The sequence below is a fragment of the Micropterus salmoides genome, unplaced genomic scaffold (genome assembly GCF_014851395.1).
Source record: "Micropterus salmoides isolate LMB-PRFRI ecotype aquatic unplaced genomic scaffold, ASM1485139v1 Ms_hic_scaffold_14, whole genome shotgun sequence".
In the NCBI taxonomy this organism is placed as follows: domain Eukaryota; kingdom Metazoa; phylum Chordata; class Actinopteri; order Centrarchiformes; family Centrarchidae; genus Micropterus; species Micropterus salmoides.
This window is the reverse complement of record NW_024040485.1, coordinates 23,133,217-23,150,205: the sequence shown is the minus strand read 5'-3', so window position 1 is coordinate 23,150,205 and position 16,989 is coordinate 23,133,217. Positions and strand designations below refer to the sequence as shown.

Genomic DNA, 16,989 nt, shown 5'->3' with positions numbered 1-16,989 from the left:
AATGTTAAATCCTTAAAACTGACTAAGGCAACTAAGAATGTTTAAAAATGTCACTGCTTTAGCCAGGGAGCAGAGAAGCTGCCGAACAGCTGGCTGCTGTGGCCCAGTTCCTCCTTGATTACACATTAATCTAACACAAAAACTATGAGCTCTGGCACTTCACGTTTCTCCATGGAGTCATTCATTTTTTAGCGCTCGCGAGTAACTCTGTGTGGCCCAGAATTTGAATTCTTAATACGGCAATGTAACACTACTCCAGCGTGTAATTGGGAATCCACTCAGAGAGCCAGAATGACTGTGGCACAGATGTCTGCAGCACCAAGTCCAAAATGCCTTAGCTGAGTGTGTGTGTGCAAATGTGAGTGCGGACTGTATGGCTGTGCACAGGTGAAACTGAAATAGACAGAAAGCACAGGAGAGATGGGAGGTAAATTGAATGAAAAACAAGATGAGGGTTTTCTGCACGTGAGAGTAGAGCCTGGCTTATCAGGCTTTAGCATAACTGGAGCAGGATGCACTAAGGTGTATGCCGTGCTATATGTAATTGACCCGTATAAAACGCTCACGCAGTCAGCACTCTCTGCTATTTACATAACGGCAAACTTCATATCTCTATCACATTAAAGATTGGATGCAGTCTGTGTGAAAATCCGCCCTTCCCTCTGCTGTTAAGACAGCAGAACAAGAATCACTTTAGCAAAGTTTAATTGATAAATGTGAAGCTTGGTAGCTTTTGACTTTAAAGTGAAGTGTTGCATGGGATTGAGGTGTTAAGCAAAACGCTGATGCTAGTGGCATTTCAGACTGGATATGCAAAACTTTCATGTCAGAGGTTGTTTTATGCATCTTCACTCTAATCAGAAAAATGCAGCACATCAAGAGGTTTCCCCTGACAGATGGACAGTTCTCATTATAGCTTTGTAATCTTACCAAGTGGCTGCCACAGACAGGTAATTTACCAGTGAAACGAGGTTAATGAGAGAGATGTCAAGAGAGCCATTCACGTGTAGGCTGGTTGCTGGTGCCTAAGATGCTGCATGCATATTCACAGGATGTCCATCCATGAGTCCTTTTTTTCCTTTTTTTTCTCTCTTTAGTGTGATCATGGCACAGCTGGATCCACTCAAACTGAAAGACAGCTGTGATGAAGTAGATCTCATTAGCACTCCCTCTGTTCAGGATACAGTTTCGATCTGACACTTCTCATGTGAACACATTATCAGGAGGGCTACACAGTGGTGAGGACTACCTGTATTATAGTTTGACTTTTAGTAAAGGAGGAGGACTCAAATGTTTTTGTTTTGCCTAAAGCAAAAAGATAACAAAGATCACTCAACAAAAAAAAGGAATTTGGATAAAACAAAAACACAACATTTCTGAGTGGGTCAAAATCTATACCTGTTATTTTTTTGCAGAGAAATAAAAACCTTGACAAAAATGTTCACGGTTGTTGGTGTTGAAAATGTTAACATTGCAACGTCATATGAATACATATGGGATTTCCATATAAATTGCTTTTGTCCCTGCCCGGATCTCAGTCTCTTTATTCTGCAGCCAAGAGATGAATCCTTACTTCATTTATCTTTAATTGGATTTCCAATATAAACTTGTTATCCTTCAGAGGTCTTTATGTATCCTTCCTTACACTCAACTTTCTCGGGGTGACATTAGAAGCTTTGCTCGGCTGCTACATTATTCATTGAACCAACCCACATGTACGGCCAATAAAAAGTTACAAAACTAGAATGAACATCCTGTGAAAGATTCATTCGCCTTTTTTATTCATTTCCTGCCATGCTACAAGCATTTTAATTCCCACAATAACTTTGAAAAGGAGTTTTGAACACAAAATATCAGTTTCAAACAAGTTATACAATATCATTATCAACATCATTCATCAACATCCACTATCCTTTCTAAACACTCTGATAAGACATTATTTCAGTAATGTTTAGAAGGTTCTGCTCTTGAAATCTACTGCTATAATTTATAAACAGTTACCAGATTTTAATATTTATTAAATTTGAGTTGGACCTTTCCTGTTCCTATTGATTTATGGGGCAGCTGGGGGCATTCCAGTTGAAGTGTCCTTGGGCAAGATTCTGAACCACAAATTGCATTTCGGATAGGAAGCATTGTATTGCTCCTGATGAGCAGCTGGCACCTTGCATGGCAGCCCCTAAAATCAGTGTCCATCAGTAGATGAACACGTGTGTGAATGGGTGAATGCGACAAGTGTGCTTTGAGTGGTCTGTAGAGCAGAAGTCAATTTATCATTTACAAAATGTCATCAGTCATTGCCCATTTATCGGCTTTGTGAGCCGACTTGCGTGAATTTGGGGCAGACAAGTACTGTATTTCACATCAAACAGCAATGATGGGTGGGGGTCAACAGTCAAAGCCTTTCAGAACTTGGCTTGTGCGGGCAAACTGTTAAATGACTTTGAAGACTTGGCTTGGTGCGGGCTTTCACACCTGAAAGTCCGCACCAAGGTCCGAACCAAAGTTCATGTTTTGATACATTCGTTTAGTTTTGGTTTGGTTTCACACTGCAATTCTGCGACCGCACTAAAGGACTTTACATGACACACTTGCATCCTGTCGTCATCATCTATGTGGGCTGCATCTCCCTATACTTGACATTGATTGGTTTATAAACAGTTCGGCAGGTATCTTTGACAAGAATTAATGAAGAAAAAATTAACATATGTATATTTGCCACCACTATATTGTTATTATTATGGCATTAATACCTGCAGCACCAACTATACTGAAGGCTAGTCGCAATTAAACGTCCTCGTTGTGCGAACATTATAACGTTGCTGATAGGACAGGAGGAGAAGACAGCAAGCAATCCTTCTGCTTCTCCGTTTGAGGAGAGACTAAAGGGATGGGTGGCAGTGCGCTTCTATAATGGCCCTCTGTTTGAAAAGATGATCTGTCACGGGAGATTTATAATTGTGTCCTCATTTCTCCGCGCATTTGTTTGTTTCCAGTTTATACAGGAAATGCCGAACTTCCTGTAAATGGTCTGAAAGTCCGAAACATCCAAGAAATGCTTTCACACCAGAAATGAACCGAACCATGGTTCAGTTTGATCCGGTCCGAGACTACCTCTTTTCGTCGGACCAGATTTCATCTGTTTGGTCCGGACTGTGGTCCAGGGGAGGTTTCACACCTATATTTTTGGTTCGGACCAAACTGAAAAGTCCGAAAGGCCGGACCAAACGAGGTAGGTGTGAAAGCCCCCTAAAAAAATTCTGTTTGATTTGATTGAAAGTGACCAAACATCCCACAACTGTCATCAGATTCTGATTCAAATGGTGTTAAACCATGATTCTCTATTTTCCAAGTGAGTCCCGCCCACTTCAAACCAGTGAGAAGAGCTTTGTCAGAAGAATTGATGTAATCATCTTAAGAAGCTGAAGTTCATATTTCAACAAAGGTTAATTTTTGGGTGAGCAATGAACTGTTAGATTTCAAATATGTTCCTTCCTAAATAAGGCCTACATGAAGGTAAACTTAGTTCTCAGTCAAAATCAATATATTTGTTGCTGTCACACTGAGCTGGTTTGGCTCAAGGAAGTCATGGCTCTTTTCTTTTTTTATAGGGCAGTTAAAGAGGTCATATTATGCTTTTTGGCTTTTTCCCTTTCCTTTATTGTGTTAAATAACTTTTTTGTACATGTAATAGGTTTCCTAAGGGAAAAGGCCAAACCCAAAGGGAGTTACTATCTCCCACAGAAAAACACTGACTGAAAACGGCTTGATTGTTGTCCAGCCTTTACTCCCGTAAGCTAATTGTGTCACCATGTAAAATGCGTCATAATGCTCGCCTAGTGTGGCACCCGCTCAAAAACAATGGTGGAGAAACACACTGAGCTGCAGCAGACACTGTGACAAGACGTCCGCCCACTTCCTCCCCTCAACCCACCCTCCCTACTGAACGTTAGATACCAGTGCACAGTTAAAACATTACTATGAAAGATAAATTTGTTACAAATTAATACATTTTCACTCTGAAATGTCTTGCTCTAATCTAGGTTGCGAAGCTGGTTTGGGTTGTTGTACCTGTGTTTCGGGATCAAGTACAGCTGAACCGACGTCATAAATTTCAGTGTTTGTGGCTACTCTGCTTTTTCCTGAGAAATCATTATTTATTAGCTCAGTGCTTTCAGCTCCTTCTGATATCTATAAGCCCAAGAGGGAAGCATCCCACTCTGGAGCCGCTGCTGGTTGTGGAGACATCACTCACATAACCCTCATCAGGGCCAGTGTGTGGGTGCGCTAGCCTGGCACAAGCTAAAATGAGCCATCCAGAGATGCTCAGCTCTAACAGCTTGGCAGAGAGGTAACCGAGGCCTTTCTTGCACTCGCCATCAGACAGCATTGAGTACTGAAGTGTGTGGGCAAGGAAGGCAGGCGAGGCGGCTGAATGACCGCTGGTGTCAAGATAACAAGGGAAATTAGCAACCTGAATACAGGATTTTATAAAGTCAAAATAAATCTTGTTTTAAACAAACCCTGACAGTGTATCCTGATGTAACACGCATAATATCAATATATTTAGCAAGCCACAGCTTCTTTATTTCTTAGTAGATCCCACTGTGCCTCTGAGATGCTCCAGTTGAAACCAAAAACAACACACACAATGATTCAGAAAAACATTTAGGTGAAATTCCAGTTTCATATGACCTGGTTCTTGTTTTTGTAGTTTTGACCATGATTTCTATCAATAATAACATCAAGTTAAATGTTGAGATGTGGTAAGTGCAGTGACATCACTAAAAATAAGTCCAATGGGCAAGAAGCACAAGCAGTCTCACAATCTTACAGGTTTCAGCTAAACATATTAGATATAAAAAGGGGAACTATATTGTCCTATCCAAACTTCCCATTTTAAACATCTACTGCATTTTATGGAAGATCTTCATAAAAAAAAATCCTGTGCAAAGGAAGGTTGCACTCACTTTTTGGTCTTACCTCCAGATAAAGCGGTTTGGATCTGTTTTGCTTGTGACATCTTAACATCTACTTGCAACCCCTCAGGCTGCATGTTTTCCTTATTAGACTGTTTAATTTTTTTAGGCCTGAAGAGATAAAACTGTGTGGTATTTCATTTTTTAACAAAAGTCTGAAATCACAAACATGATTAGTTTCACTCACTGCAGGTCTCCTCTGCCTCATCAGAGCCATCGGGACACTCTGGTTCCCCGTCGCAACGCCAGCGTCCCGGGACACACTGGCCATTCAAGCAGGCGAACTCTGCAGCGGCGCATGTCTTCCTGGCTGCTCAGAGGGAAAGAAACACAGACAGAGAATAACAGTGAAAATAGGAAGTGTGAAGACAATATGACAGGTTAAGAGCATGGTCAGTCTTCAGTAGGGCTTAATCTATGCCATGAAACTGGTCACATTATCTGAATCCCAGCAATCATCACTCTCATCAGAGGCTCATCATGTCTCATATTATTCCTATGCAGTGCTGTCTCTCCTGATATCTCTCTCTAATTATCTCCACTTTGCCTATTTTCTTGACTTTTCATTTCATTGTGCCCTCCACCCCCCAATCACAGAGCAGTGAAATGAATGCTGATTGCTGAACCCTGCAAGCTCAGGGAGGTTAAAACTATTACCTCCCAAACCTGTTTACCACAGAAAGCTACAAGCCAGTGAGGCCACAGGCTGATAAACATGTCAAGCGTGCTGAGACTTGGAAATCAGAAGCATGTCAAGAAAAGGCCTGTGAGTGATCAAAACTTTTATGCAACAGCCCAGAGCTTATCACGGTTCAAACATGTATTTCACTCAAAAAAAAAACCCTCAACACTCTCCATCTGTAGCAACTAGGCTGCAAGCTCGGCCAGAGAGCCACAAGAAGACAGTGGTCAGAGACATTCAATTTCCTCAGCCTGTTACTCCAGGAGACCTGCAGTACAGTCTGATAAATCACTAGCTAAAAGACCCACAGCAGAGATCTGCTGTGTTGTTACACAGCCGCAACTGTTCGGTGGCCCCATCTTGGCTCTGATGCTTTCAATTAGATAGAGCATTTAGAGATGTGTGGGGAGCTTAAGCTTAGCTGAGAGGCTAGAAGGAAAGAGAGCAGGCAGTCTTTCCTTTCTTTGTTGTGCTCACACTAATCTAACTCTGCTCGCACTTCTCCAACTCCTACTATGACCTCAGTATCACAGAAAAAAAGTGCAATTTAGAATATAGTGTAAGTTTGAATGTAGGAGAGTTTTTTGACACAAATATTTTTCATATTTACAACTGAATGCAGCACTATGAAAGTCTTCCAGGGGACACGGTCTGAAAATGCGCACCGTTATTCATGTATTTAAACGATCACATCTCCCTCCTCTCAATGCTGGCTTTCACTTCATTCACTTGCGACAGGAATTTCTGCTCGCTCCCCACTTGGTTGCTTGCCACAGAGGCTCGTGAATGTTAAGGTGTTGAATTTGGCCAAATCTTTTCAGCAAGTTAATGCAGTTATGATTTATGACCATGATTATGTGTGATCTAGCTATCCTCACCTTAGTAAAATTTATCAAAGTACAACAGAAGTGATCGATAAAATTATTAATGAGCTAATAAACACATGTATCATGTATTAGCTAGGACACAAATCAAAAATCCCCCATGCTGCATTTGATGACATCCTTTTCTATGACAATGTTTTGATAGCAATCAATTTAGATCGTGGTGCAACTGAACGAAGTGGCAGGTTTAGTATGAAACTAACCAGTTACAGTGTAGCTGTTTGTGTTGACATTACACTCCAAGTTAAGATTATGCTTAAATTCAGCTGGTGCAACAGGCTGCTGAAACAATAATGTTTGATTTCTGTTGCTACAAAATCAATTCTTGTATCAGTTTCACTGTCCTGTACTACCTCGTTCTTTATTGATTCAACTGTACTGTCTTACCTGAGCTACCTAGACAGAAATATTAGTATTTTATCAGCACAGAGCTTGTCTCATCTCAATTATGACAGCTGGACAGTACTGCACTAGACTGCTTAGAGAGATTTCAGTGATCAAACTGTAAACCCGTAAATGTAGTCAGGATAAAAACAGGCATGTCCAGGTGTAAACTTATTTTTGTTTTCGCTCTTCTGTCTTGTTTTCTCTATCTTTCACACATAAAATCCCACTGAAATCTTATTATCGCATACATATACACAAGCCTTATCCATGATGTGGCTGTAAGTCTTGTTACTGTATACCAGCAGTACACACCAGCCTGCCACAGAGAAACACTCAGATTCTAAATCTTGTTTAATTACTTCATTCTCAATTATCTCCTGAGTCAGAGTGCCAAAGTCAAAGTGATAACAGCGGCTTGTTGACGCTATCAAAAGAAAATTATGAAATGCCTAATAGTGTCGCTCTAATAAGACATGTGTTTAAGCGGTAAATTTGTTTTCAGCCTGTAACCACAATCAGCCACCCTTGTTTCATTTCACTTCTGCACTGACCCCATTAAACTACTGAGACATTTACATTTACACATTTGGCACTTTTATCCAAAGCAACTTACATTTGAGGAACAACATACAATCATCAACAGAGCATCAAATATAACCCGAGATCTACAACTGACAATACATATTAATAAAAGCAGCAATAAATACTAGTAAGCGCTAATGGCACAGACAAACATTCCCTCGCCTCCCTTTGTTCCTTCAGGTTTTTCCCTTCTCTAAATCCCAACCCTAAATAAATAAACACATTTTTGAGTTTTATTTTTCTTAGATCACATAAAGCACGTAGGTTTTCCTTAAGTGCAGCTTTGAGTGCCACTTGTGTCCTCATTAGGCAGCAGGAATGCAGGGCTTTGTTAAAGGTGAAGAAAGATGATTATGGGGCAAATGAGGATGTGACATCCTTTTAACCAACACCTCCCTCAAGTGTATAAACTCATTAATGTTGTGCTTACATTATTAAAAAAACAAACTCTAGTATCTCCTGCAACACACATGCATTCACAAACCGCATATTTGTAAAACCTATTTATCACTTGTGCAGGTAGATGTGGCGGTGTAAGAGAGAGAGAGACACACAAGAAACCCTGAGGCGTAATACCAATTTTAAAGGCAAAAGAATAATTAGATTCATAACATCCTGCAAATCCTGGAAGATACAGCACATTAAAATTTGTATTCAATTAATTAAATTATCTGACTCCCCTTAGATGAAAAAAAAAGACAGCTGAGGGCTGAATTGAGAACTTAAGGCAAAGCAGTATGTGATGTTTAAGACTGTGCTCAAGACTCACATTGATCCAGTCAGTGGCCTCTGCAGGTCAGATGTGCCCACGTTTCACAGTTTCTCTCTGAGCTTCTTCCCCAATCCGACTGAGCTTGCTACTCATTTCAGTCTACAGGGGCCATGGTTCACTTGGCAATAATTACCTAGGCCAGCTCATGCCATCTGCTTGGAATGACTTTCTCTTTTAATTAGGAGAGCTTTTAAAATGTTAGGCTCACGGGGGGGGCATGAGGGGGTGCTGAAGGAGAAAGTGACAGGAGAATGTGAAGGAGAAAAGTCCTTACATAGAAAGCTGAGAAAAAAAACAGAAGTGAGTAATAGCAGCAGAGATGGAGGGCGACATACACAGTAATAATGCTTTATGGAATCCTAATGGAAAGTGTGATATGGAAAAAAACTCGGCAACATTACTGTATATGGCAGGGATAGCACTTACTGAACATTAATCCCTGTGACTTTCACTCCACGCAAACCCACACACTCTCTCACACACATGCAGTTTGACCATAAATGGATGACTTTTACACAGAGACACAGCTCCAGTACATCTGAGAAAAAACAAAAACAATAGCAATAGCGTTGTGTGAGTCACCTATCATGAGAATTACAAATGGAATGTGACACAGACAGAATGAGGGCCCTGCACAGGGGAGTTCACCCAGCCATGTTATGTCTCCTGGAGGAGGTGCAGTGGGAAGGAGCTCTACGCTCCGACAACCCCACCTGGAGCCTTCTCCTCTGGGGCCGATGTTGTCAACATTTCACTGCTTCTAATCCTTTTCATCTTTCTTAAACGCAATTCATGTGGACGTGCATGGTAGACATATATACTGTATGGGTCTGCAGTTATATAGAGTTGATGTTGGGCTTTATATAATAATCAGATATGGAGATGTCAGTTGTGCTCACCCGTTATGTGACTGATACATGATTTTTCTCAGCAACTTAAGGGGAATATAAAAGTGCAATTAAATCTGCTGTATCCTGCCTTCATGAGCTGCTAACCAGCTTTTAACATTTTAAACCATGCTAGTGGCATGTTTGCAAACCCACATTAAGGGCCCCGATGGGAGTTCGACTCACTGTAAACTCCTCCATCTTATTGTGTACCATGGTAAAGAAGGGTTTGGATATTCACCTCTTCCGCTCGCACTGCTGTGCCTAAGTACAACCTAACAAAGCCACTTGCATGGCTATAGACTCTAGGCATTGTTAAAATATTGGTTAAATATATATATTATATACATTTTATTAAAATATAATAATAATAATAATAATCATAATCATAATCATAATCATAATAATCAGTGTGACAACAATACCTTTTTTTGTTTGTTTGTTTTTTGTTTGAAGCTGCAAAAAGTCACACAACAGAAATAAACATGTTAACAGCCTGGTATGGTTTTGGTCTCTATAGCCAATTTCCTTAGCTCCACCTCTTTGTCCACATTTGGATTAGCCAGTCAAGCACTGCCAAGATGGCAATGGCCGGAGCCACCAGGAGCCGCCCACATTGAGCTTCACAACAGCTCTCTTCAGAAACCTATTTCATGGACACAGTCTATGGGTGAAACCTTAGTGTGAATTTACATGTGTGAGCATAGGGCTGCTGAATGTAATTCTTAAATGAACCCTGTCAAGAACTGAGCTCACTCAATCATTTAGTGATGTTCAAGAGCAGAGCAGCAGACAGCCTTCAGTCATCTGACATTCTCACACACACACACACACACACTACCTAACCCCTTAAAGAAGCTTTTTTTTACCATGAAGGATATTAATGACAGCTCTTTCCATTTGGAGGCCACAAGAAGCTTAATAGGTAATGCAGTGATAAGCACATTCTCCCGGGCATCAGAAGACAAATGGCCTCATTAGCTCAGAGTGAAGTAGGGGAATGTTGTTGAAGCAGGAAACATAATGTATCCTGTTGGCTTACACCGGCATGCAAATGACTAAACCTTCCAAAATTAATGGGATATCATGGTAGCTCAGAAAATACAGCATGGTATCAACAAGACTTGGGACAAGCTGTTCTTGAAATTTCTTTTGCAAATAATTATAGAATTTAATTAGGCTAATTTGAGTGTTGAGGTTTGCTGGAAGTGCCAGATGCACAGGCCAAAGTTCTGTGTAAAATGTATCTCTGTCATTGTATACCTACAGTAGAAGTTCCACGTGGCTGACTTGTGTCCTTAGAATGAGTAAGTCATTTCTCCTGTTGATTCCATCCCATTATCTGACAATAGAGGAAGTAACTATATATTGTCTTACGTCAGTCAGGTAAACACAATTTGGGCAGCAAAGTCAATCACATGTAAGTGATTCTATACGATGAATAATTCTTGTTTTTGTTTTTCCTATCCAAATTGAGGGTGATATGGGTGAAATACCAAATCCACTTTTGCTAGTTTAAAAAGGGTTGTCCTAAGTATATTAATTAATCTTTGGTGTGTTTGGGTGTATGAATGGGTGAATTAAACAAATCAGTGTTTTTTACTATTCCCTTTAAAAGCCAAGTGTGCCTTCACCTGGCACATTGCTATTTAAATTGCAGATTAATGGCACACTATAAAAAACATAATAAAATGTAAATAAATAGAAAAGTGTGATGTAGACTCACAGTTGAGAGAAAGAGAAGTACTCTTGTGGACGACCGAGAGAGACTGAATGTGCGAGTAAGTGTCGGCATGATATGAAAAACTTTCTCTGATCATGAAGCCAAATGTTACTTTACAGTTCTGTGGTGAGTTAGTGAAGTGTATGAACTACACTGCAGACTGGAGTCTCTGTTAACAGTAACCGAAAGACAGATAGATCCACATTATATAGGCTCATCTCCTCCATAAAATGTCTTTATCCTCACTGCACCACATTATTATAAATTATAACGAACTTGTCGTGCGTCATATATCTACCTTCCAGGTGATTTTTTTATTGTGTGTTATATTAATGTATGTGTGTTTTCTTTTAACGATTTACTTCAATTATCAGAGAGGCTGCTGTTTATCCAGACGTATTCGGACTGTCGGGAGATTTAATTAATCACTGAAGTATGGCAACATTTCACTGCCAAATCTCACGAGAGGAAATGAGATCCACGCGAGGGGAAATTAGATCCGCGCGAGCATAAATGTGAACTTAGCATAGTTTTTTCCTTGAGGGTTACAATACTGCTCGCGCAAAAGTAATACATTTACGCTTGCGAGGATCTAATTTCCTCTCGCAAAATTTGGCAGTGAGACTCCGCCTTAATAATGTAATGCTGCTGTGCCTTGTGCGTAAATACGCACAGTGTCTCTCTTAATGGGGAATCTAACTATCAGAATAATGCACACTTTAAATAACAGGACTGATTTTAGACCAGGTTTTTGTCCGTCAGTGGCATGATCGCTTTCTGCTGCCCCAACATAGCAATGCGCCAACAATGTGCCTGACCACAACTAATTTTAAGACCCACACTCCCCACTTCCAAGGGCGCACAGATGGAGGCAAGTACATTTGTTCCTTTCACAATGTGGGTGACGACAACTGTGTCGATTAAAACCTAAAAATGACACTTGCAAGATTAGGCCCTAAGTTTTTTGAATAGAACAGAACTGAAAAGTGTCATAGTCTTCATAAATATCCTTACTCCACAACCTGTCATTTAAAGCTGCAACGATTAATGGAATAATTAAAATGAGTCTCTTTTTTATGAAAAATTATCTGATTCCATCTTCTTAAATGTAACTATTTTCTGTTTTTTTACTCCTTTATGACAGCAAACTGAATATTGTTGGTTTGTGGACAAAACAAGACATATGACAACATCATCTTGGACTTTTTTCACAATTTTCTTAAGTTTTACAAGATACATTTATTTTATACATACAACAGGCTTGTGAGATGAGATGCAGTTTGTAGTTACAGAAGCTAAACAACTAACAAAAAATAATTGACAGATTAATCGACAATGAAAACAATTATTCGTTGCAGCCCTACTGTCATTACATTGTTTAATATGAATATGAATAAATCAGCAACAATGGAATATATTAAAATCGTTATGCCTTACTGGTGGCTAATCATGATAAAGATGAACATTACAGCCATATTTACGTAACCCAGTAAACCCGCAACCAGGTCTGCATCACAATACATTTAGGATGCCAGAAGAAAGGGAGGCTACTTGGTGCTGTTCACTGCCCACCATTTCTTCTGACCTTGTGTACTGATGAAAGACACATACTGTGCTAATTATAGCCCTCAGCCTGCTAAAGACATATTTTCTCTGACGTGTCAGGTCACATTGGCACAAACTCCTCCTGACCAAGGAGGAGACCGGGCAGGCTCAGCTAGCGCAGCTCCTTAGTTCCTCTGAGGCAGCCTGAGAGTGATTTATATTGAAGATGGTTTGGTTCCACTTGGCTAAACCCCAATAGATTTACCTCGATGCCTGAGTATGATAGTCAGTATATCAGTCAGAGGTACAGGTGGTTGTACACCTGCGTCTGTGAGAAGGCAACAGTACACTGCTGAGCTGAATCGACATTCTAGCTTTCAAGCAATTCTTTTTAATTCATGCCCATGTGATGGTCCACTTTCGTTCACTTTGTAAGCTCATATGCATGGGATTTGACACAAACACACACACAGACATACACACAAACACAAAAGATTCACATAGCACAGAACAGTCAAATCAAACTGACAAAGATTGCTGAGATAACATAAATTTGTGTTTACAAGAAAAGCTTGCCACTGCTCTACCAGCAAATACCACACACACACATATCCTTCTCCACATGATGGCCGCTCCATGTGTCTGACCTTCTGCTACTCTTCTTTTTTCCTGTGTTTAGAGAAGCAAAATTTGGTTGATATACAGCCATATGTCAACATTTTCATTCTACAGCCTGGCATCTTCACTGCGACACAATGTTCCATTATACACGCACTACAGGGCAGGCCAAAGCTTGACATAGTCAAACAAGCTGAACACTCAGTTTAAATTAAGTTTAGTCAAGGATGAAAAGGAAATCTGAAAGACCAAAATTTCCGGATTCTGAACAAGTAGCAAAGGCTGATAGTGGCTTTTATTGTGAAGCAGTCATGGGACAGCATTGTTTTTACAGCAGATCAGTTTTAAATATTGCAGGAAGTAATGAAACAAGAACAGCCAGCCACTGTAAGCTGTTAGATGAAGGGCTGCAGACGACACGCTGCATACCTTCATCTCCTCATTAAGGTAAAGACCATTATACCTGCATTCTTGAGAATTTTAAGTACAGTACCTCACAAAATGAGCCATTAAAATACATTTAGCTCTATCTAACACATCTATTTAGCTCTCCTCAAGTATAGTAACCACCTCAGATGAGCCCTCATCAGCCCTCATCATCAATCTGAATCGAATACCACTGGTGGCTTTGACTGTGTTTTGCTATTGACCTCATCTCTGCTGTCTGTCTCATGTTTACCCATGTCAGCGCCAGTACTGTCTGTTGTCCAGTGGTGGGTATTGAAAATCTTTAGGTAAAAGTACAATTACTCCCATAAGAAATCACTCAAGTAAAAGTAAAAAATTACCATTTGACAAACCTGCTCAAGTTAAAGTATGAAAGTACTTGGCTAATAAACTACTCAAAGTAAAAGTTACTTTGCGTTTTAATATTGTTTCAGGCCAGAGATCTTCTCTCTTTGGAATAATAAGTGTTTCATCCACTGTGCATCAGGTTAGAAGTAGCCACTGTGTAACATGGTTATTTCTAGGGGATGCATTTTGCTTTGCATGTTAATCTCCAATTTAGCTATTTCTGTTTAATACATTTAGTTTACTTTTATAGTCTATATGAAGGTATCAATAAGCACAGGCACTCAATACAATTGGACTATTCCTAAAGCATCTATGAACATAATCTGTACAACACAAAGAATTATTGTGTCAATAACACGGGGGCACCCGATTGCTGAATGAAGTAGGTAAGCCTACATATAGAGGGAGACCTGTGAATAATACGTAAAGCCCAAAATGACTGTGTTGCACACCCTATGCATCTCAAAAGAATATTGTTACCTCAATAAATAACAACTAATGAGTGAAAGCCAAGATGAGTTTCACCGTGACATTCTGTTTAATGAATTCACCGTCTGGCATCGCTGTAAAGCAAACAGCAACCAATGCAAATTAGAGAAAATAAATTATTTCCATCAAAAGATATCCATGCTCTGTGAAACAAGAGGATTCTGTTAATATATCAGAAGCATTCCAGTGATCATCTAACTTAAATGTTACAGTGTGTAGCCTACATTTGTGCTGCAGCGACTTAATACACTTTAAATACACCATTTCTGGAAAGTAAAAGTATTTCTGCGGGCTTCTTAAACGGCGATACAGGCTGCTTTCCAACACAGCCATCAGTGACACAGTTTGCAGTAACTGGATTTGAGTTACATTAGAAGAACAATTAAATTGAAAATGTATTAACTATATCCACTATAGTTGCCCGCTTAGCATTTTTTACTATACGGTCACAATACAGATATGATATGTGACATGCATTAAGCTGTTGTAACTTGGATATTTCTATGTTTTTCTATTGTGGTATCCATATCCAACAAGGAGGCATCTGGTTCAGCCACAAGGGACAGTACTCGTATAAACCATTTAAACAATATCTCAGAATATATAAGATCAGAGTGTAAGAACTGAGACAAGAACAGACAGATTCAGATAATATGTCAAAATCTACTGTACCGCCTTTACAGCTTACAGGTATTTCTAAAGCAGCATCAGTGATGCAACCTAGCTGTAATGTCATCCAATCCTATGTAATTACCACTTCTGCTGGAAAGTCTAACCTAGATTCAGCCAGAAATTTTTTGTCTCACTATGGAGTTAAAACAATTGTTGTACAAGTGGTTGCACAGTTATATTTCGCCTTACAGGTTCTGCTCTCTGGGGTGGTTCCTGTATGAATTCCAGCAGCCTGTTAATGATTCAGCTGGGAGCACAATCAAACCCCAAGGGGTGTCAGAACAGAGCCAAGCAGACACATATCACAGAGATATGGAAGACATACCTTCAAGTGAAACACTTCCAGAAACAGATGACAGAAACCATACAGGAGGAGGGTGTGATTGTGGAGGGTGTAAACAGCCAGTGTGCAGCAGAGCATGCAGGTACAAACTACAGTGTTGTGCTGTCATTAAAGTTCTGGTAAATTGAAAAAATGTCACCCTCGCCTAGAGACGATGACATCATCAACTTGGTGCTCCAGGTATACTGGATTACACTCTTTACACAGTACGAGTCCTTTGGCCTTCATGTAGAACTGAATTAGTCGGGATTTGATGTTTGTACATTTTCCCTTTTATCTTTTTAACTTAAAAGAGTATTAGAGGTATGGCACTTGGACACTTGACTATGGCAACTCCCAACCTTGGATTCATTATCCAATAGATTTGAAACTGTTCAACCAATTATCCACTGACAATTGTACACCTGGTTTAGGTTGACAATAAACCCTATTTGCCTTATGCCTGTGTCCATTTTGACTCTGATGAAGACACAGTGTCGAAACGTTAGTCTGTTTGCACTATCAAAAGCTGTGAATCAATCAGTGTGCTCCAATCCCTTTTGTCCTCTGGAGACATAAATATCCTGCTTTGGCAGATGTGAGCAGAGGCAGAAGCAGGTAAGATTTTAACAGCAGGAACTTGCAGGAACCAGCATCTACTGCTGTTTCTTAATCCAAGGCAAGGGTCAGACAATGTTTTGCAGTTGGAGCTAACACATGCGCGCCCTCCCGCCCCCCCTCCCACCCCCCCTCCCCCCCTCCCACCCCCCCTCCCAAACAAATTCCTACTTTTATCAGAAAATGAGCAGAAAAACAACAAAACCTCCTAATAAAACTAATCCTGCTAGACAGATGGCCAGGCCTCTTGCGGTAAGATAAAATGTTGAAAGCTTAATTTTGATAAAGCTTGATTCTCTGAAGTTCACACACAAAATCACAAGTCTTTGCAAAAGAATTGTTACACACGGTAGCTCTAATTTAATCTTCAGAAGCTGCAGAGCTGCAGTCTCTATTTATTAGTCAGTATAACTTACATTTACAGCTAAAATTAGGCTTACTGTTGACCATTTTCTCCCTGATCGCCTGACATTTACCGGTCTTGTGCAGAGTTTTGCGTGCATGCTGTTCTATTTCAAGTACTATTTAAAAACGATAGAATATTCTTTGTGTGGTTCATCAATGGTGATAAATAATCCTAAAGTCCCACGAGGGACGGACAACTCGGCACAACACCGGCGAAGCTGGGGCTCCATCTCTTCAGCAAGTGTTCCTCTTCTGCCACTACACGCATACCGACACATACACACATACACACACACACACACACTGTGAGATTGACAGTCGAATCAGGCTCTGCCCATCGACACATAAAATTTTCGACTATTCAGGGTTAGCCCTACAATTGGATAATGATATATTGTCAAATAATTGTAACAAAGCGAACATCTATAACTGGTAACCTTACAACTGAAGTGCTATCCAAATGACAGGAGACAAGCTGGTTGGTGCAGTCAGTCACCTGCCCCACAGTTTTTGGTAATAAAGTCTCCCTGGTCTATAGCAAACAAGGAGACACACAATTTGATTACGGGTCCTTCTGCCGAACAGCTGACACTTCCATTGCTGCTCTTCCCTCCAGAACCTTTCCTGCA

At 40.2% G+C, this 16,989-nt stretch overlaps 1 protein-coding gene across 3 annotated transcripts in view; it reads right to left on the bottom strand.

Moving 5' to 3' along the window:
• The window catches only part of LOC119902383 (low-density lipoprotein receptor-related protein 8-like), an 82,440-nt gene that overhangs the window by 48,520 nt on the left and 16,931 nt on the right, over window positions 1-16,989 (bottom strand). For all 3 annotated transcript variants that reach the window (XM_038718535.1, XM_038718534.1, XM_038718533.1), the window contains exon 3: window positions 5,167-5,289. In XM_038718535.1, the coding sequence (XP_038574463.1) occupies window positions 5,167-5,289 (123 nt within the window). The remainder of the gene's footprint in view (window positions 1-5,166; window positions 5,290-16,989) is intronic.